General features: G+C 52.6%; 1 protein-coding gene across 1 annotated transcript; it reads right to left on the bottom strand.

Annotated features, from left to right (window-relative positions):
* Nucleotides 1–13,076: 13,076 nt before the first annotated feature.
* MMP14 (matrix metallopeptidase 14) lies at nucleotides 13,077–20,996 on the bottom strand (the record flags this gene model as incomplete). The annotated part of the gene is made up of 10 exons (XM_084240630.1): nucleotides 13,077–13,408; nucleotides 13,748–13,863; nucleotides 14,266–14,416; nucleotides 14,537–14,675; nucleotides 14,843–15,003; nucleotides 15,238–15,399; nucleotides 15,960–16,267; nucleotides 16,640–16,762; nucleotides 17,015–17,163; nucleotides 20,892–20,996. 10 exons carry the CDS (start codon nucleotides 20,994–20,996, stop codon nucleotides 13,077–13,079), a joined length of 1,746 nt encoding a protein of 581 aa, XP_084096756.1.
* Between the last annotated feature and the right edge of the window lie 853 nt (nucleotides 20,997–21,849).

The following is a 21,849-nucleotide window of genomic DNA, read 5'->3' as shown; positions in this document are numbered from 1 at the left end:
AAGATCATGGATCTAGTAAGTGCTGAAAGAAGGGTTTGAACTTAGGCCATCTGGTTCTGGACAGAGCATACATTTGTTTTTTGTCTTGTTTTATTAAAAAAATGTGTTGTTGTTGGAAGTGACATAGGTTTAAAACAATATAGGGGCTTCCCTGGTGGCGCAAGGGGTTAAGTCTCAGCACTATGAAGCTATCAGCAGCCACTGCCGCTCCAGTTCGATCCCTGGCCAGGGAGCTAACCACATGGCACAGCAGACCTTTCCTGTCTCACCTGCTGCTCTTCTCAGCATTGTATTTCAGGATATCCTCCTGTTCTGCTCCCCACTCTGTCTCTGGTGAATCCTCTCACCCCCACAACTCTGGTGTACACCTTCTCTTGTATGCCTAAATAAATAAAATAAATCTTAAAAAATAAAATAATGTATAGGTTTCCTGTGTAGCACATGATAAACATCTGTATACTACATTATATTGCCACCAAAAGTCTCTAGTTTCTATCCATCAACATAAAATTTATTCAATCTGCCCACTTCCAGAGCTTATGATTAAGTCCTCTTCCCTCTACAAATGGTACAAAACTGCTTTCTGTTGATGAGCTTAAAGCAAAACCTGAAGTCATAGAGTTGACCGTAAAAAGACACTTCTTTCAGTTTGGCCTTAGTCCTGTGCCCTAACTCTCTCTTTGCTATCTCCTTGGAATTAACGAGGGATGAAACAGAACTAGGTATGGGAGGAGGGTGTTAAGCAAAGGGAAACAAGACAAAGAGTTTGGGGAAATTAAAAATCTTTAAGGTCTAAGAGCTATTATGGAGGATTCAGTTTAAGTGTTGACTGTGTTATCCATGCTGGGTACTTCATGGTCACTTGGAACACTTAAGACTCACTTTAACTTTAATGAGTTTAGCTTTAAAGGTGTATTTACCATCTAGTTGGAAAAAGATCAGATGCAGAAATTTTAAAAGTCAAACAGCCATGGAGAGTGGGCCTGTGGAGGAGTGGGGAGTTTCGAAAGGAAGGAGAAAAGTGGTGAGATGGGAAGTGTAAGGAATGCTGTATAAACTCAAATTTGCAAGCAATGAAGTCAAGATCCATGCTGTTGGAACAATCATCACAGGGAAGAAATGGCATCAGGGTAGAGCAAACCTTCAGTCCATGAATATTTATGAGAGTGCCTTCCAACTACACGGCACTGTGCTAGACACTGGGGCTTAATATATGAGTGAATTTAAGCTAAAAAAAAGATGTGGAAAAAAATGAAAGAACACCTAGGTGTGAGTCTAAGCTTTAATTAGTTTAGTGAGTTTAAGTGACCAGGTCCTTATTATAAATCATATCCTAGACCATCCAGTACATATAGGAATGGGCCTGTGAACATGTTCTTGGAAATTTTTGAGGAATTATGAAAAATAGTAGAAAATGGGGAGAAGTTTGGTTTTCACAATGATTATAGTCAACTTTTTATAGAGTACTCACCATAAGATAGGCAAATTCTTTTAAGTACTTCATGTATATTACCTTTTTTAATTCTCATCACACTTTTAGGAAATAGGTGTTATTTTTGTTCTCATTTTGTAATTGAGGAAACTGAGTCATAGATAGGTTAGATAACTTGCTCAAGATCAATCTACTAGCATGTGCTAGAGTCAAGGTGCTATGATCTCAATATTTATGCTTCCAACTTGTGCTGCATCAAACTTGTGCTGCATTGAACTAGTGCTGCAGTAGCTCTGGATAACTTCAGGGTGTTGATACTTAACCCCTTGTGCCATCAGGGAGGCCCAGGAAGTGGAATCTTAAGGAGGCTTTGGTCATAAAGGAGGAGCCCTAAGAATGGGATGAGTGTCTTATAAAAGAAGGCTCTAGGGCCTCCCCTCGTGGTGCAGCGGTTGAGCTCCCCGGCTGCCAGCGAGGGTCCCACATGGCGCGCAGACCTTTCCTGCCATGCCCACTGCTCCCCTCAGCAGTGTATTTTGTCAGTCTGCCTGTTCTGTTCCCACTCTGCCTCTGGTGAATTCTGTCACCCTTCCGCGCTTCTCACTGTACCCAGTGCTTGTATAAATAAATAAATAAATAAATAAATAAATACATCTTTAAAAAAAATTTAAAAATATATAAATAAATAAAAGAGGCTCTAGAGAGATCCCTAACCCTTTCTGAGGACACAGTGGGAAGGCATCCTGGAAGCGGGCCCTCACCAGGAGGTGACCATGCCAGTGCCTTGATCTTGGGCTTTCAGTCTCTGCAACTTGGAGCAATAAATTTCTGTTTATTGTATTTTTTTAAAAAGAATTATTCCTTTATTATAAGATTTTTATTTATTTTGCGCAGAAGAACTAGGGTGTAGGCCAGAGGTACAGGGGGTGAGAAGATTCACCAGACTCAGAGTGGGGAGCATAACAGGCAAATCGAAATACACTGCTGAGGAGAGCAGTGGGCAAGACAGAAAAGGTCTGCCTGGGATAGCACTGAGGCCATTGTGGTGGGCTGTCACAGTGGCAGTGCTAAGACTTAAGCCCTAGGCCACCAGGAAGGCCCTAAATTTCTGTTTAATAGCTGCCTAGTTTGTCACATTTGTTATAGCAGCCTGAACTGCTATATAACAGTGCTGTATAGTGCTACTATAACAAACACCTAAAAATGTGGAAGCAGCTTAAGAAGTAGGTAATGAGCAGAGGCTGGCAGAATTTGGAGGTGCATGTTAGAGAAAGCCTTTATGCTTATGAAAGGACTTTTAAGGGCAATTCTTTTGAGGGTTCAGAAAAAGAGAGTTGTAGAAAGGGCCTCCGTCATCTTCGAGAATACCTAAGTGGTACTGAGCAGACTGCTGGAAGGAATATGGACGGTGGTTATTCTAATGAGGTCTCACATGGATATGAGGAATATGTTGGAAACTGGAAGAAATCTATTGTTTCTATAAAGTGCTTGGCTGAATTGTGTTTGTGTCCTAGTGTTTGTGTTTGTGTCTTAGTGGAAGGTAGAAGTTGTGAACGATGAAATTGGATATTTGGCTAAAGAAATGTCTAAGCAAAGGAAATTTCTTGCAGGAGCAATCTGGTCTATCTTGAATGCCTATAATCAAATGAGAGAAGTGAGAATTGATTTGAAGGTGGGCTTGTTAATTTAAAAGGGAACTTAAACTTTGGGAGATTCTTATTACTGTCTAAATACTATATATTTTCCTCATTTATTATGTTTCTGTCTGCTCCCCACCCAAAAATGTAAGTTCCATGAGGGCAGGAAGCAAACTTAGGTTTGTTTACTGGTGTCTCCCCAGTGCCAGGAACCTCTGACACAAAGCAGATACTTAATAAATATTTGTGGAATGAATGAGTCAGTTAGTGACTGTCAGTCATAGGCATCTCATGGTCATGTCTTGTAATCCTCCCAACTACCCTTTGTATTATTAGTTCATTTTAAAGATGAGTAAATTGAAACCCAGGGAAGATGTACAATTTCCTGAAGGTTCCCTAGCTAATAGGTTGAAAGATTGGATTTCAACCCAGACTATATAACTCCAGAGCCCTTGTTCCTAACTTGGGTACTGGCCCTCTGTGAACTGAAAGTGACTTTTTTTAAAAAACAGATTTATTTATTTATGCCTACAAGAACTGGGATCTAGGCCAGGGGTATGGGGGCATGAGAGGATTCACCAGAGACAGAGAGGGGATCAGAACAGGTGTACCTACTGACATACACTGCTGAGGGGAGCAGTGGGTGAGACAGGAGAGGTCTGCTGCGCCATGCCACATGGGTCACCTCCCTGGCCAGGATCAAACTCTGATGGCTTCATAGTGCTGAGACTTAACCCCTTACGCCACCAGGAGTTGACTGGTGGTGACTCCCTGGAGTCACCCTGAAGGTGACTTTTAAAAAGATTGATACAATGAATGATTCCAGAGGTAAAAGGAATGATGAGGGGGCCTCCCTGGTGGCACAGCAGCTTAAACACAGCACTATGAAGCTATCTGCAGCCACTGCAGAACGAGTTCGATCCTCAGCCTGCCAGGGAGCAACCCACATGGCGCAGCAAACCTCTCCTGTCTCGCCCGCTGCTCCCCTCAGCAGTGTATTTCAGTCAATTGGCCTGTTCTGTTCCCCACTCTGTCTCTGGTGAATCCTCTCACCCCCACCCCCACACACCTCTGGCCTCTACCCCAGTTCTTGTGTGCATAAATAAATAAATAAACAAACAAACAAACAAATAAATACATCTTTAAAAAAGAAAGGAATGATGAGGGATCTCCAGGCCATGTCATATGATAGGCCGTATATGGAACACTTAACTTTAGTGAGGGATTGAATACATGAACACCTGATCCAGATATTTGAAGCGCTGAGTATGGAACAAGAATGCATTTATACTGTACAGCCTGAAGGGCAGAGACTGGTATTAATCAAAACTATTCCCTGTTCTTGGTAGGCACCTGAGGGCACAGCAAACATAAAATAGATCCAGAGGGACATTGTGGGGAACTTCAGGACCCTGGGGACAACTCTATGACTTGTGGATGTCAGCATGGAATAATTTCCCAGAAGACAAGGGCAAGTAGAGCTTTTCAAGCAAGTCAGTTGTGTTAGATGCTTTTAAGATTTATTTTTTTATTTATGCATATAAGAAGTGACGTGTAGGCCAGAGGTGCAGGGCCAGAGACAGAGTAGGGAGCAGAACAGGCAGATCTACTGAAATACACTGCTGAAGGGAGCAGCCAGCAAGACAGGAGAGGTCTGCTGTGCCATGTTGGTTAGCTCCCTGGCCAGCCTGCCAGGATGGAACTGGAGCTGTAGTGGCTGGCAGTAGCTTGATAGAGATGTGACTTTAACCCCTGTGCCACCAGGGAGGCCCCAGTTGTGTTGGATGCTAACTAGAGGTCAAAGAAAGAGCAGGGAACAGGCCTGTGGTGTGGAAAAAGGGGTTGAGAGGAGAGGGGAGAAAAGAGGCTGTTCAGTTAATGCCTGAGTTGTCATACAGATGTAGAGGCTGGGTTAAAAAGTAGTCACTGGTGAAGGAATGCAGACAGCACTTGAAAAACCTTGACTTGAGAGGACAGGGAAAAGTGGGGAAATCATTCAAGACGGTAGCAGTATGCAGGAGAGAGCTTTTCAAGATGGGGAAATTGCTGGGTTTGAAGGGAGTGGGGAACTTGAAGACCCTACCATATGCTTATGGGAGCAAGTCTCATTGTGTTTTGGAGGGGAATGAGAAGTGGGATTGGGAACACCATTAGGAGGCTTGATAGTTACTTCAAACCTGTCTGTTTTGGGGGGCTGTCGGGGAAGAGTGAGGGTCGGGGGAGGGCAAGAATAAAAGAGAAAGAAATACTAAGATGGTTCTGAAAATACTTGGTGTATTTTAAATGTTTATATTTATTTATTTAAAGATTAATTTATTTATGCATAGAAGAACTGGGGTACCCACCAGAGGTGTGAGGGGAGAAAGGATTCATCAGAGACAGAGTGGGGAGCAGAACAGGTGGATCTACTGACACACATTGCTGAGGGGAGCAGCCAGCCAGGCAGGAGAGGTCTGCTGTGCCATGTGGGTCATCTCCCTGGCCGGGGATCCAACTTGTGCTGCAGTGGCTGGGGATTGTTTCATAGTGCTGAGACTTAACCCTTTGTGCTACCAGGGAGGCCCCTAAATGTTTAAATTTAACAAGAGAAAATTTTCAACACAAACAAGGCAATAGTATAGGTCTATTCACAAATTACATATAGGCATTTTTTTAAATTACAAAACTTGAGAACTTACAAATGTGAGACTGGGTCAAAGGATTCTACTGTCCTCAGGGTACGACAGTAGGTTAGGAAGATGGGTGCAGGTTAGAGACCTCGTGTGGGATGGTCTCCAAAGGTCTCAGAGAAGTGCCACAGAAACTTCCCACTCTTATATCGAGGAGGCCCGCTGGTCTTGACCAGAGGGAATTCTGTCATAGCATTTTGAGGTCCAGGAGGACGGACCCAATTGGACCAGGCCCTGGAGCCCAGGTCAGGCAACCTGGAGCGGTGAGTGTCTGAGGCGCCCACAGGAGGGCAGTGTGGCAGCTCGAGGAGAGGGCGCCAAATGCCTCCCTCCTTCCCTCGACCCTCTGCTCAACTCCCCCTCCATTCTTTTTTCCTTTCCAGAATTATTCGAGGGCTGCCCACCAACCCCCGCACAGCCAGCCGACGGAAACTCTGACTTTTCCCTTTCTGCAGCTGGAAAGACTAAAGCCCATAGTCATCCTGTCGCGCCCATAGTCCCACCCCTTTAAGTACAGGTGGCCTGGACTGAAACTTGGGAAGTGGAAAGGGGGGAAGGTGGGTGGTGTCTGCACCTGGCTCGGTTGCAGTGCCATTACCCAGCACTAGGGGGCGCTACCACCCTGCAAAACCCGCCCCTCTGGTCTGTTGCGGAAAGGGTGTACCTAGCCACTCCAAGTGGGATGGGTGTTCCTCTGGGCCCCTTCTCCAGCTTTTCTCCACAACTTATGTGCAGTTTTGTGCCAGCATGGGGTAAGTGGACCCCTCTGGAGCACAAGCCAGTAGGGTGAAGGAGAACCTTTGGGGTCAAAGGGCATTGAGCTTAGGGGCCTCCCTGGTGGCACAAGGGGTTAAGTCTCAGCACTATGAAGCAATCCACAGCCACTGCAGCAGGAGTTAGATCCCCAGACACTCTCCTGTTTTGCGGCTGCTTCCCTCAGCAGTGTATTTCAGTAAAATCTGCCTGTTCTGTTCCCCACTCTGGTGAATCCTCTCAACCCCACCACCACTGGCCTATGCCCCAGTTCTTGTATGCATAAATGAATAAATCTTTAAAAAAAAAAAAGGCATGGAGCTTAGAGGGTTACAGGGAATGAAGACCTTGTTGGACACCTCAATTCAAGGTCCAGTTGCAGGCTGGACTGGGATATTATACAAAGGATGGTATTTCCAGAAGAATTGGATCAGCCCAACCTAATACCAACTACGTCCCAGATTAAGGGCAGGCTGGGGGCCGAGAGTTGGCACATCAGAAGGAGGCCTATAAGGACAAAGTAGTTGTTCTGGAGCTATGAACTTTACCTACACTTATTTTTCCTTCATTTAAAAAATTATGAGCAATTGTGGTGGAAGGAGGGCCTCCCTGGTGGCCTACGGATTAAGTCTCAGCACTATCACCCTTGATGGCCTGAGTTCAATGCCCAGCAAGTGAGCTGACCTACATATAGTGCAGCAGGCTTCTGTCTTGTCCACTGTTACCCTCAGCAGCATATTTCAGTAAATCCACCCGTTCTGCTCCCCGCTCTGTTTCTGGTGAATCCTCTCACCCCTCCTCCCTATATCTAGCCTACACCCCAGTTCTTCTATGCAAAAATAAATAAATCTTTTTTAAAAAAACAATTGAGGTGGAATAAAATGTATCTAGTTCATAACATGCACTAAGCTTAAGTGTACATCTCCATGATTTTTTTTGACTTATGGCTCACTACTTATATGTATGTATGTATAGAATATTATATTCACAACTATTGCTGTTTACTTGTGTATGTCACACTTCTCAATGGCAATTCATGTCAGTAAACTTTTTGGAGGGTCACCTGTGTGCCTAGCACCATCCTACTCTCTTGTAAGGGAAGTGTGGACAAAATGTGTTCGTCCAGGGGCCATGATGGGGTTGGTATGATTAAGGATCATAGTCATTCTTTGAGAACCATACTTCAGTGCCTTGGAAAGCAACATCTGGGCATGTGATCTGTTTGCAGAGGTTATATTTTGGGAATTCAAATGGGATGAGTTGTCGATCATGTCTGAATATATAACTCACAAAAGGTCAGGAGGATATTATTGGATCCAGGATAGGGTACCAGAAACCTGACTGCTAGCACAGAGCAGGGCCCTGACTGTCCGTGGAGGGCATTTTGGGGAACTGATCTTGCTCTGTGGCCTGGTGCTGCAAGTCTCTGGAAGTCGGTTGAGGGTGACGCTTTTGACCGCAGGCTGTATCAAAGTGAGCTGGAGTCTGTCCCGTGCCTGTGAATCCTTCCTGCTTAAGAGGCACCAGTCTTTCTCCCTGTTTGTGGTCAGCCTGGCTTGCCCCACCCAGATCCTATCCTGCCCCAAATCTGGAAAGTGCTCCTAGCGGGAAATCGAGTAAGTGTCAGGAAGTGACCCACACACATGATGAGGCAGCTTCCAGACCTAACCTGGTCCCTGAGTCAACCAACTACTTTAGGCACTTAAAGGAAGTCCTTCCGCCAATTCAGTACAGCGCACACCTCTCTTGTCCCCTCTAAGGCCCTCCCTACACAGGTGTGATTCTTTGGGGGCAGGAAGCTGGTCTCCTCCATCTCTAAGCCAAGAAGTTTCCATTTTAGGAATAAGGGACCTGGGGGCACCTCTTAGCATGGAGACTGAGAAAGCTGCTTCTTTGATGGAGCCAGCCCTGGCCTGAGGTGCCTGTTGATGTTGTGGCGCCCTGGGTTCAGGACTAGTGAGGGGCAGGGAGGACAGAGGGGGCTGGGCCTGGCTGGGGGAAGGTTGGACTGGAAGGAGCTGAGCTGCAGGCCCTGGGCCAGGGTGGAAAGTATGTATGTGAGCTCATTTGGAAGGTGGCTTCTGGCCAGGCAGGCCTGCCTCCCTTCCAAGGCCCAGCAGCCCAGCCCCCTCACAGGCCGCCTAGCCTCTGGGTGTCCCCAGCCTCCTAAAACTGCCCGAGGGAGGAAGGCAGAATGCCCCAGGCTAGGTGTGCAGGAATTGGTATTCTAAAGGAAGTAGATTTGGATTTGTGGGGTGGGTGGGTAGGAAAGGGGTACAGGGACTTAGGACAATGGAGCAGCCCTGAGGGGGAGATTCCTTGGGGCTTTCGGGAATGGGAAGAGCCCTAAAGACTCTCCTCCTCCTCCCCATCCCATCCCTCGCTTCTCCCCTCCCAGCAACCATTGTCCCACTTGGCCCCTCAGATTTCTTTTCTTTTTTGAAATCTAATTGGCTTTGTTGAACATTCATGAGTCAGACAGAGCCCTTCTAGATAGTGGCTTCTAGATACCCCTTCTAGACTCTTTCTGGATACATTTGAGTCCCGATGCCTGATGCCTCCCTCCTTGCCTTAGAGTACCTGTTCCTGCCCCCAAGAAGGCTGGCAAAGTGGACTCCTGAGGAAGAGCCCGTTCCCCCTGTGCCCCCACTCCCTGTGGTGCCACTGCTACTATGCACAACAGACAAACACACATCTGCTAGGAGGTTTCCAGAACATAACACTTATTCCGGGTCCATATCGGGAGCGACACCCAAGGGCGTGGTTAGAATGTGCCTGTATAGAAAAACAAATCACGGACCTGGGTTTTAATTCTGACCAGGAAGCCATGACTTTGAGCAAGTCTTATCTGGGCCTCAGTTTCCACATCTGTAAAATGGGGGCAATGTTGGTGTTGGAGAACCTCAGCAAAAGTTGGTTTCTCACCACCTCCCCTTAGCTGGAAGGGTAAAAGGGATGCAGAGGGGAAAGAGAGGACAGGGAAGTCCATCAGCTTGTGGCGAGAAGAGGCCCTGAGGGGAGGACAGTGAAGGACCTGAGTTGGCCAGATTGTGTGTGGAGGTCATTCTCCCCTGTCCTCTCTTCTAGAGGGCCCAGCTCCCTGAGGTCTTCCCGTCCCTTCCCTTCCATCTCTCTGATCTAACGCCTGGCTGGCAGCCGCGGAGGCGTGGGCCCAGCTGGTGGCAGGAGTCCTGGAGAAGGGAGGTGATGACAAGGGAATCCATGGCTCCCTATTCCAAACATGTGGGTGCAGTGGTGGTCAGAGCACTGCTGCCCCTCAGGTACTTGCCCCCAGTCCATCTTAAAGCTGCTTCCCAGGGCTCTGCCCAAACCTCCTTGCAGATTCCCCTTGGCTCCCTTCTGGCTGCACTAGCTCACATGTGCTGCTTTCGAATAAAGGAACTTGGAACCATAGAAACTGGGTCAGGCCCGATGGACAAAGCAGGATAGGGCCAGCGTTTGTAGGTCTCTGGGAGCCAAAGGGCCCTCTGCTCTCCCCTGACCCCAGCCTAGCCCAGTGGGATTAGGCACCTTCTGGGGTCTCCAGGAAGACTCAGGGGGAGAGCTCTCTTTCCCTAGGGGCATCAGAAACACCCCACAATTCTCCCTGCTTGTGAAGCGCTCTCCCACCTCTTCTCCCTTTGTCTCTGGTCCTCCATTCCCCTCTTGGCTTGAGAGAGCATCTTGTGATTCCAGAATCAGGGCCAAACAATTTCCTCGTGATGGGGAAACCGCACTCCAGCCGCGGGAGCCCTAGGCTCCCCTCCTCTTCCCTCTGGCAGTCCCCCCTCCCCAGGCTCCTCCACTGGCTCCAGCTGTGTTTTGCTGAACTCCCACTGGATAACATCTGTAATTGCCTCCAGATGTGGGCCACAAAAACACAAAGGGGCCATAAGCTCATATTTGAGCTCCTTGCCACACGCATAGGCCCCATGACCCCCAAACACCCTGACTTCCCCATGCCAGCTTTTCAGGGTCCCAGACCCCTCCGGTACGGGTGAGAGAAGGTGGTGACCAACTCCACTGAGAAACACAAGTTGTGCCAAACAGCTGTTGGCAGGAGAGGTGCAGGAGGCCAGGCAAGAGGGTCAGGGTTCCTGGCTGGCAGGAAGGTGGGGTACCCCTTCTGCCAAAGTAATCACACCAAGCAGCCCTGAATAGCAGCTGGGGAGAAAGGCTGGCCTACGTGGGGCCAGAGCTCTGGAGGCAGGCTGTGGAGGGGGCCTGGGCTGGAGCAGGGGTGGGCTGGGCTGGGCTGGGCTGGGCTGAGGCAGGAAGGGAAGAGGGAAAGAAGGCTGCTCCCCTCCAGCTGAGCTGACTCAGCAGCTGAGTGATTCCTCCCTCTAGGCTGGTTTGGAGGAAGGGTGGGCCCACAGCCTGGGAACCCTGTCTGGGGCAGCAGTTTTTAAGGAAAGAGGAAACAAAACCTTGTTATTCTACCCTTCCAACCTGACCATCCTGGCCCTCCTGGGCAGTTGGGGTGAGACATAAGCTGCTCCTAATTGGCTGTGGGGCAACCGCTCTCTCCTGTGTTAACTTCTGCGCTAGCAGAGGAGGCCTGGGCCTGGAAGATTCTTAGATCCTGAGGCCTGGGGTGAAGTGTCTGCCACTGTGACCCCCAATTTGATCCTGACATCACCTGGCAGCAGGCTGAAGCCTGAGGAAACTGAGGGTCTGTGGTCAGATCACAGGACAGAGTAACGCAATTCAGGAAGATTTTCCCCAGTCCTGTGGATTATGCCCTCCTTCCCAATTCTGGCTCCTCAAATCCCTTTCATCCATTAAGAATAAACATATTCCTTTCTGAATGGTGCCAAAACCCCACCTCATGGAAAACACTGCTCATGAGGCCTGTTCTCCCCTTTCCATTCCCCTCTTGGCCACGTCCCATTCACCCTTATGAGAGAGCTGCAGCCACACAAAGAATGTGAACACCGTTTATTCTTTGTGGAAAGGTTGAACAAGGTCAAAACTGTCCTTAGAGGTCACTGACCCAGCCCCGCCCTGCAGGTTCCTGGGGTCCATGCCTCTGCCCCCCACCCCCCCATGCCCCTTGTTAACAAAAAGGAACAATTTGAAGGAAATCCATATATAATAATTATAATAAAAATATACATTAAACAAACAAAAAAAAAACCCAAACAAGACAAATTTAGCCGAACTGCCAGCACCGTTCACCCCATTTTCTCCCACCCCCCATAGCCCCCACCCCACATCCCTCTCCTCTCACTTCCCCCATAGGGTCTCTCTCACGCCCAAGTCCCCAGTACCATGACCACCTTTGGTGGCTGAAGGGGACTTCCAAATGGGTAGGCTGGATGGGGGAGAAGGGGGCAGAAAACCAGTAGGATGGGCTGAGGGGCAGGGGCATCAGGAAACGAGGGGCTAACCTAACCCCCAGGCACTTGTCTCCCCCTACGTCTGGCTGAGGCCCAGACAGCACCGCCAGTCTCTGCCGCTCCCTTACCAGGTGGCTGCTCTCTTCAAAGGCCGAGTCCCCACATATGACGTCTCTACTCCCTCCTCTGGGCATCCTCCCTACCCCTCCGGCTGTCTGGTCAGAGGAAAGCCTCCAATGAGGAACAGGTGTGCCCCTCCTGAGCGCTCCAGGAGAATGTGTCCTCCCAGGCACACAGCCCGCCCGAGGCATCCCTCCTGGCCTGCCGGGCCTCCAGCCATCCACACCTGCTGCACCTCCTTTTGGTCTCATCCAGTCCTGTCCCCTCTGGTTGCTCTGCCCTTGGGCCCCTGCCCCAGCCGCCTGCATTTGAATGAAGTTCTTCCTTTGTGTGGTCTTCTGGCTCACCCCCACAGTCTCTCCCCTTGGCCTCACACCCCGGTGTCTGCACCCCCAGGTCTCAGCTCTTCCAACCTTGACATCCCCATCCATGGCTAACATTTGGGAGGGTAGGGCTGATGGGTTTCTGCAGCCCCAGTTTAGTCTTCAATGGCTCAGGCTCCTTCCGTGGGAGGTGGGGAGGGAGGCAGAAGCAGGTCTTTGTGCAGTGGACTGAGCCGCTCTGAGCTTTCCTCCCAAGGTCTTAGGTTGGCTGCGCAGCCCCCACCCACTCACTCTCTCAGGGTTACCCCCACAACAAGGCTAGATTTCCTTTAGCCACAGAGAGTGGTGGGAGATTGCCCATTGGCTACACTTGGGGGCCAGAGGGGGTTGGAGTGCCCAGAGCCTCCTGAGGTCAGAGTTCAGAGGTTAAAGGTATGTCACGGAATGGAAAAGAGCAGATGACCCCATTTGACCTTTACCAGCGAGGTCTGAGGATCCTGCCTTCAAGTGCAGAGCCAAGACATTCAGATGGGGGTGGACACACACCAAGCTACAGGGTTCCCTCGAGGGGCAGGGGCTGGAAGGGGTGGACCTTCTTGAACCCCAGGGGACCCATCTAGGGAAGTAGCGATGCCAGGGTGGAGGGTAGAGAGGCCAGTCACGGGACAAAGGTGGGAGGCAGGGAGTGAGGGGCAGGAGGGGGCTTGGGGAGGGGTGGGAGGAGCCCACCCACCACCACCTGCTGCCTCTGGCCTTCAGAGGCAAAGTCCTTGTGGTAGGAGTGGGCGGGCCAGCGGTGGGGGTCAGACTTTGTCCAGCAGGGAACGCTGGCAATAGAGCAGTCGCTTGGGGGTCCCATGACGTCTGAAAAAGAAGACCGCGAGGCCCACTGCCAGCACCAGCAGCAGCAGCAGCACGGGCAGCACCACGGCAGCGGCACTCACGGCCCCGCTGCCCTCCTCGTCCACCTCGATGATGATCACCTCCGTCTCCTCCTCAGTCCCCTCATCTGGCCTGCCCTCTGATGGGCAGCCCATCCAGTCCCGCAAGGCTGACTTGGGGTAGCCCGGCTCGACTTTCAGCTTCTGATTGTTGAATTTCCAGTATTTGTTCCCCTTGTAGAAGTAGGTGAAGACTGGGGGGGCCGGCAATAAGGTGACAAGGAAGACAGGTGGTGGCAGCATCCAGAAGACCCGAAGGAAGAAGAGCAGAAGGGAAATCCGTCAGTGTGCAAGCCTGTTGAGTTCATCTCTTAATCTTTCTGAGCACCGGTCTCCGCTGTAATTGGGGTAATGCTACCACTGGGGTCTAAGGCGTGGGAAGCTCTAGGCCCTGTGCCTGGCACATGGCAAGGACCCCGCCATGGGTGATGACCATTCTCTCCCACACAATCCTGTCCTCTTGGCTTTTCTCCGGCTCTTTGTTAACTCCCTGTTCCCATCCTCCCCTTACACACCTCCCCTGCCCCTCTCACCTTCGTCGCTGCCCATGAATGACCCTCTGGGAGACTCAGGGATTCCTTCCCAGACCTTGATGTTTTTGGGGTACTCGCTGTCCACTGCCCTGAGCTCCTCGTTGAAACGATAGTACCTGGGTGAGGGGAGAGGAAGGTGGTGGTTGGACACTAGGGATGTCATGGGTAGCAGGACCTGGGACTGAATCCACCAGTGAGCAAAGGGTGGCTGTGGACAGGGTGGAGGCCAGGTTCTGTGTAATGAGGGCCTGCAGCTGACAGCAGCGGAAGGTGGGGGTGGAAGGAGGGCTGGGCTGCAAGGAGCCACCAGCAGCCCGTAATGACAGTGCCTGGCTGCTGGGGCGGAGGCACGGTGCTGGGGCAGGAGGCATCAAATGACCAGGTCTGAAACGGTGACCCGGTCACATCCCACTCACTCGGCATGCAGAGGAGGCTGCTGTGCTGGGCCACAGCAGAGGCCCAGCCAGCTCCTTCTCCAATGAGAAACATCTCAAGGATAAAGTGGGGTGAGGTCTTACTTGTTTCCTCGGAAGAAGTAGGTCTTTCCATTGGGCATCCAGAAGAGAGCAGCATCGATCTTGTCGGTAGGCAGTCCTCTGCCCAGCTCCTTAATGTGCTTGGGGTAGCCAGGCTCCAGTGTGGCTTCGTCAAACACCCAGTGCTTGTCTCCTGGGGAGGAGAGAGAAGGGCAGGGCTGGGGTTCCACTGAGGGGTCTTCAGAGGAGTCAAGGGGAATCCGCTCCTCCAGACACTCCCCACGCCAAAGACAATAGCAGAATGCCTGATTACCTTTGAAGAAGACAAACTTGCCATCCTTCCTCTCGTAGGCAGTGTTGATGGAAGCAGGCAGGCCCCGCCAGAACTGGCCGATGGGCATTGGGTATCCATCCATCACTTGGTTATTCCTCACTCGCCAGAACCAGCGCTCCTGGAGAGGCAGTCAGGTGGGAACAGTACAGTAGGTCTAGTAGTTTGGTCCTCTCAACAGCCCCAAAGCTCCCCGTCTGGCTCAGTCTTAGTTTTTGGCCTGCCTGCTGCACTTTCCACTTAGCCTCCTGGTCAGAGACCCCAAACCAGCTCACTTCTTCCTCTCACCTTGAAGACAAACATCTCCCCACGGAGCATGGCCACGGTGTCAAAGTTCCCATCACAGATGTTGGGCCCATAGGTGGGGTTTTTGGGCTTATCAGGGACAGAGGGTCTGGAGGTGGTCCTGGGTCGAGGGGGCATCTTGGTGGGGGATCCTGACTCACTCCCTGGGAGAGAAGAGGGGAACTTCAGATTAGGTGGCAGAGAAGGAGAAAAGAGACAGAATCTGGGCAGAAACACCCTTGGAATGCTGTGGATCTTTAGGGGTGGCTGAAGCCATCAGCTAGGAAAGGACAGGGCAGATGAGTGGGAGTGAACAGCGGTGGGGTCAGATGAAGGGGTGGGCACCTTCAGATAGACCAGGAGAGGACAAGGAGCAGATATGGGCGTAGATTACTCACCATAAAGTTGCTGGATGCCTCGGCGGTCATCGTCAGGCAGCACGAAGTTCTCTGTGTCCATCCACTGGTAAAAGGGTGCCATGATGGCTGAGGGATCACTGGAATGCTCGAGGCCCAGGGCATGGCCCAGCTCATGCACAGCCACCAGAAAGATGTCATTCCCTGGAGGGATGGGGGTGGTTATGGTGACAGGCAAAACTAACTGAGGATCCTTCCCTCAGATTCTGGGCTTCCCCACCAGAGGCTTCAGTTGCACACCCAATCCTGCCTGCCATGTTTTGCACCCAAAGTGACTGACTGCTGAGATCCAGCCTCATATTTGGCAGCTAAGGCACGAAGCCTGTCGGTAACCTCCTTGGGATGGAGGGAAGAGAGTGCTCTGGGGATAATCCCAATCCCAGGAAGTCTTATATTGAGGGGAACTGAGGCCCTATCTGGATCTCAGTTTCTCCCAGGAGCTAGAGGTGACATTTTCCTGGAAAGGTGGGTGACTGGATGTTCTTAAGTCTTTGGCAAGTCAATTAATGGGTGAGAGAAGGGACCAGATGTAAATAGCTCAATACAGGTTTCTTGCGTTCTTTGGAAGAGAGACCAAGAGATCTTTGTGGTCCCTTGTGGCCTGAGATATTGGGGTTTGAACTTTTGGGAGGAGTTAGGAGAACCCCTGTACAAACGATCATGGACTCGCCCGTGAGTAAGAGTCCTAGGGCTACCTCGCTCACCATTCAGATCCTCATTCCGGACAGTCCAGGGCTCAGCAGAGTCAAAGTGGGTGTCCCCTCCAATGTTGGGACCTGGGAAGTAGGCGTGGGCCAGGAAGCCGCCCTCGCCATCAAAGGGTGTGCTGTCACCATGGAAGCCCTCAGCGAAGAAGATCATGATGTCGGCCTCCTTCTCATGGCCCTCGCGGATGTAGGCATAGGGTACCTCTCGGAAGCGCAGTGGTGTGGCACTCTCCCACACACGGAAAGCCTTGCGGATGGCCTCGAATGTGGCATACTCGCCCACCTTGGGGGTGTAATTCTGGATGCTGAGGTCCAGTCGTGTGGGGAGAGGATGGGAGTGTGTTAGGCTAACAAGGGGCAAAATTTTCCTTCCCTGCATTCTCCCGGGTCCGAGTGAACTGCCCAGCCACCTTTGCCTGACCCAGCACTTCCTGCAGCCTCACAATATCTCTGCCCCAAAAACTGAGGGCTCGAGGGGACCCTCAGGCTTTGGCTTTCTGGCTCTGGGGTGTACCCTCTGCAGGCTGCACCTCTTCCAGGGTTATAGCCATTTTCTTCCCAACTCCCAAGGAAGCTTCCCAGGAACAGAGGTGAGTAGGGCAGGAGGTCTGAGTCTCTGTCAGCTGATAGGGAAAGGTAACCCGATGTGAGAAAGGCCACTTGCCTGTTGGACTCACCAGAAAGTGATCTCATTGTGCTGCCATTTGAGGCCCTGGATGGCATAGCGCTTCCTTCGAACATTGGCCTTGATCTCAGCTCCAAACTTGTCTGGAACACCACAGCGGGGACGCCGCATGGCTCTGGGATGGGTCGGAGAGTGAGGATTTGGGTAAGTGTGGTGTATGGAAGAGCAAAGATCTTCCAAGAGGGGAAATGTCTGGCTCCAGGGTCACATGGGGAAGGGCCACAGTTATGAGGTTCGAAGGGTCGGGATCAGAGTGTAGGGATAAGGTATGGGCGCAGGAGCCAAGCCTGCAGGCAGCAACCTTTGTGGGGCTCAAGGTCACATCAGTGGGTGCTGGGCAGAATTCCTTCTAAGGTCTAGCACTTACTTCATGGTGTCTGCATCAGCCTTGCCCGTCACTCGCAGACCGTAGAACCTCTGCATGGCAGCGATGGCAGCTGACAGTGACTGGGGTGAGCGTTGTGTGTGGGTACGCAGGTCCCCAGGGGGCAGGTAGCCATACTGCTGCAGCCAGGCCTGTAGGGAAAGTGATGTGGCTTAGCATCCCCAACTCGTCCAAGGGAGGCCTCTGCCTCCTCCATGGCACCTGGCATGCACCCTTGGCTCAGTAAGGAAAGGGCACAAGTGCCACGCCTGGCTCTGACAGTGGGTCTGGAGGAATTCTCAGGCTGGACCCAAACTGTGGCCAGGCCCCAGTATGGCTTGTCATCCTGGACTCAGACAGGGGTGGGAACAGGCTTTGGTTATAGTTGTCTTGAGGATGGATGGCCTGGTGGTTTGAGTTCTAGGTTGTCTTCTCAGGGCTGAGAAATATACCAGCACTTTCCTTCACTATTGTAAATACAGCATTCTTCCCCCCCCCCCCCCCATGACTGGATTGTGCCCATGATGGGTGGGTGGAGGCTGCAGGAGGTCTGGTATGGGAGCCTCCTGGGGCAGGGATGCCATAACTCCAGGACTCTCATAGCTGATATCTTTTCAGAAAGGCGGGCAGACAAGCAGCCAGGACTGAGGGTGGCTGCTGATAGGGAAAGTGGGGCCTTTGGAGGTGGTGAAGGGTGTGATCCCACACACAGCCAGGATCCTAGTAGTCCCAAACAAGGGGCATCTGACTTGGGACTTGGTTCCTAAAAGTCCATTTAAGGTTTTCAGTAGAGGGAGGGGAAGATGGAGCAGTGGTGACTTGGTGACTGTATTTTATTCTAGGTATGCTATGACTTATTTGCAATATAAAGGCTTTTGGTATTTGACTGAAAGGTACATACACTGCAAAGACCTGTGAGGAAAAAGGCAGCCTTTACTAAAGGAGTAATGGAGTATTTTCCAAATGTCTAAAAGGTAAAATAAGCCAGGTTATTATGCTGTGGTCCCTGCTCCAGCTTTGCCTTCTTAAGGATTCCAGAGGGCGGCCGGGGGTGGGGGGGTGGTGCAGCTTGCCTGAGTTGGAGTTTATTGTGCAGAGGGCTAGAGGCTGCAGTCCATGCTGGACTCCTTATCCCAGGGCATTACACTGGATCTCCGGGTAGCCCTTTCCCTCTAGTCCCAGGCCCTGGTTTGCTGCAGTGCTCTCCCATTGGGGTTGGGGGTGATTCAGGAGCAGCTGACAGGGACCTGAGCTCATAGGGGCAAGAATTGCAACATGATTCTGGGAAGTGATCCCCAAAGGCTGAAGGGGAGTTAGGGCCTGAGATGTAAACTCAGCCTTTCCCTAGCCAACAGGCCTGGCCAAAACAAATCTCAGCACCACGAGGTTCTGAGAGCCCCTCCTCAAGTTAACCTCTGGCATACCAGAGGGAAGCACGGCAGGGTGCTCCTGTCCTGGGCTGCTCTCTGGGAGCTGTAGGCTTGCCCTGACCTGTGCTGGCTGAAGTCACAGCTAGTGCCCAAGGGAGGCCTGCTGTGGCCTGTGCCCAAGTATGCAGGAAACTCCCTTTACCCCTAGTCTCACCTGCAGGGTAGACGCGTCCCAGACTTATATGACCCCTGAGCTTTGAGGAAAGACAGGCGTGGCCTATTCCTGGAGCTAGTAGTTCTGCAGATTGAGGTGGGGAATTCTCTCAGGGCAGGATGACAGGAGAGAGGGTGACAGAGAGGTGGGGAGAATCGACATCCACAAGTTCTGGGGTAAATCCCCTGGTTGAGTTGTTTAAGAAGGTAAGCTGTCTCAGTATTCACACCCACAACCTCCACCAGATAGATACCCAAAAGAAAAACAGAGGCTTAGTCAAGAAACGGGGACTTCCTTGGAATCTATAGAGCCGCAGGGCTTGGAAAGGAAGTGCCCCTCTCCTCCTCCCAGGCCTAGGTTTTTCTTCTTTCCATGTCACAAGGGCAGGCGCTGAGTAAAGCATGAACTACAGAGGAGACTGTGAGGTCGGAACCACAGAAGAGAGGACTCTAGTGTCTGCGGCTGGGTGGGGAAAGGGCCCAGAGCCAGACAGGCCAAGGGGGAAGAGAGGGCTGTCCTGGTACAAGACTATGAAGGCCTGGTGGGAGGGACCAGGCAGCCCTAGGCCTGGGCCACCTCAGCTCTCCCCACAGATCCGCCTGGAGAGGGAGCAACTACTGGGGCCAGAGAACTCAGTCAGGCTTTGTCTTGAAAATTGAATGGTAGGAGGTATTCCCCTGGGGGAAAGTTGAGGGAACTCTCCCAGCTCTGGCTTAGGAGTCCTGAAGAGGGTGGAGGGCATCTCTGGCTCTCCAGCAGGCCCTGTGCCTGCCCCCCTCTGCTTCCCACCTCATGTCTTAGAAGCAAATGGTGGTTCTGGGCTGGGACTGCCTGAGACCCACTTAAAACAGAGCCAGGGCTGCCGCCCCTCCCCTAGGGAGGCTAGGGCAGGCAGAGTTGGCAGCGGGCAGCCCCCCAGATGCCCAGGCTCCTTTTGTTAGGAGCTCTCCCTTTCAGGCCTCAGATGAATTCTCCAGGCTTGGTGAAAGGATGTCTCCTCCTCCTTGTCCTTCTCAGGCTTAGCCTCAGGGCAGGTTTTTACTCGCCCTGGTCACCTCCATTCCTAACGGCCATTCCTACGGTCAGAGCCCTGTACCTTCTCTAGTGGGATCAGGACAGACAGCAGCAGCCAAGTCCAGATCCCCTCCCCCCGTCCTGGCCCGTCCCGGCCCCTCCCGACCGCACCCAGGCCCTCGCCGGCTGAGTGGGTAGGGATGGCCCAAAATAAGAAGCTGATCAAATCCGTCTCTCACCTTCACCCCAAAATAAAAAAGAGGGAAAGAGGAAAAACCTATTCAGACAACTCCCACGCCGCTTCCTCCCTGGCCCTGTGGGCCAGCGTCAGGGAATGGGCTGGGGCCGCCAGTCAGTCCAGGCATGTATGAGCACCCGGGCCAGGCCCTCTCCCCTCTCCCCCGCGCGAAGCCCCCAGTTTCCCTGCAATTAACACAAAAAACAATTAACAAAAACGACAAAAAGGACCCGAGGGCGCCGACCGGGTAGGGGCAGGGCAGGCAGGGCGGCCGGGCTGAGCCGCAGGCTCACAAGGAGAGCTTTGTGCACACGGAAGCGCGCCCAGGGCGCTCGCGCCGCGACCCCAGAGCCAGGGCTGCGGGCCGGGATTCGGGGGCTTCTGGGGCGGCAGGGGTCTTTGGGGGCCGGGGCCGCCCCGCTGTCCCCCGCCCCCCACCTGGCCGCGATGCAGTGGCGGAGGGCCGGGACCGCCCGCGAGGCGGGAAGCGGCGGCCGCAGCGTGGGGGGCCGGAGCCGGGGGCCAGTCCGCCTCAGCCCTCCCGGGGCGCCCTCGCGCCGGCGCGCGCGGGCGGAGAGCGCTGGGGAGCTGGAAAGTCGAAGAAACAACGAACGCTCGCACTTGACAAGAAATCGGGATAGCGCGGGTTTTGTGGGTTTTTTTTTTTGCGCGGAGTCCAAATATTTATCTGGCTCCCAACTGGTTCCAGAGCTGATCTCAGAGCCCAGAGGAGCGGGGAGGGTGGGGACCCGGGGCCCGGCTGGAGAGCTGTTCCAAGGAAAGGAATGGGAAAGAGAGTTGGCGGCGGCTGCGGGGTGGGGTGGGGGAGAGCTGGTGGAGGAGGCAGAAGTTGGATCGACTTGAAGTTTGGAGGCGAGGAGGGAATGGAAAAGGAGCGCGCGGGGAGGAGGGGGGTGATCCTGCAGGCCGGAGCAGCCGGGACCCCGAGCGCCCTCCTCTCCGGAGGGGGCTGTTCCCCGGAGACCCCCGGGCTCGCCTCCTCGGCGCGCGCGGCTCCGGGCAGCGCCGGAGTTGCTCACTTACTTCGGGGCTGAAGCTGCTCTGGGCCGAGCTGAGGGAGGCGAGCGCGGTGCCGAGCGTGAGCAGGGGGAGCAGCAGACCGCGGGCGGGTGGTGGGACTCGAGACATGGTCCGCGGCCGAGCGGGGAGCGGGCCGAGCGGGCTCAGCGGCCGGGCCCCAGCCCAGAGGTCGCGCGCCGCTCCCTCGGGGCGCCTTTGTCTTCGGTGGCACGGACTTTGGGTTCCTAGAGCGCTGTCCGCCGGGCGAGGAGGGGATTGTTCTTGAAAGCGCCCGTTTGCTCGTCCCCTCTTTGCCGTTTTTTTGATCTTTCTTCTGCTTAGTCGGCGAACTGGACCGGGAGTCCTCTCGCGCTCTCTGGTCCCTCCCTTCTCCCACGGCCTCTCCTCCGCCCCCGCCCCAATGCCCTCCTTTCCCGGTGCGGACGTGGTTGTTTCAGCCTGAATCCAATTACAGCCAAGAGCCGGGTAAAAAAACCCGAAGTTGCCTTTCTGTGGTGGAGGCTGCCATCTGCAGGGGCTGAGGCCGCTGCGAGAGCTGGGGGCTGTGAGGGGGGATCCAGGAGACGGGATGTGGGAGACTTTCTCTCCCTAAGCATATTTTGGGTGGTTGGATTTCTCTGGTATTCAGCGTTTGTCTCACCTCAGAGGGGGAAACTCTGGGACACTCAGTGGCTGGAGCAAGCAAGTTCAGAGTCTGGGATGGCGCTGGGGTAGGTTTTCCATATCTGAGACCTGGGTTAGGGGTTGTCTGCTGAGACCTGTGGCCCAATCAAATTGAAACTTTTGTCCTTGTTCTTGACCTCCGTCCTTGAACCACCAATGTCCTCCCCCTGCCAAGAAACCCCCACAACAATAACAAAACCCAACTACCTACAATCACACTGGATGTGGGGCTCCTGTCTTTATAGAAAGACAAGTTTGTTCTCTTCATTACTGTCATATGTGATCTGGCTGCTCCTTA

The sequence above is a fragment of the Talpa europaea genome, assembly GCF_964194135.1.
Source record: "Talpa europaea genome assembly, chromosome: 8".
Lineage (NCBI taxonomy): Eukaryota > Metazoa > Chordata > Mammalia > Eulipotyphla > Talpidae > Talpa > Talpa europaea.
Note: the sequence above shows the minus strand (reverse complement) of the source record. Positions and strands in the feature narration are given on the sequence as shown.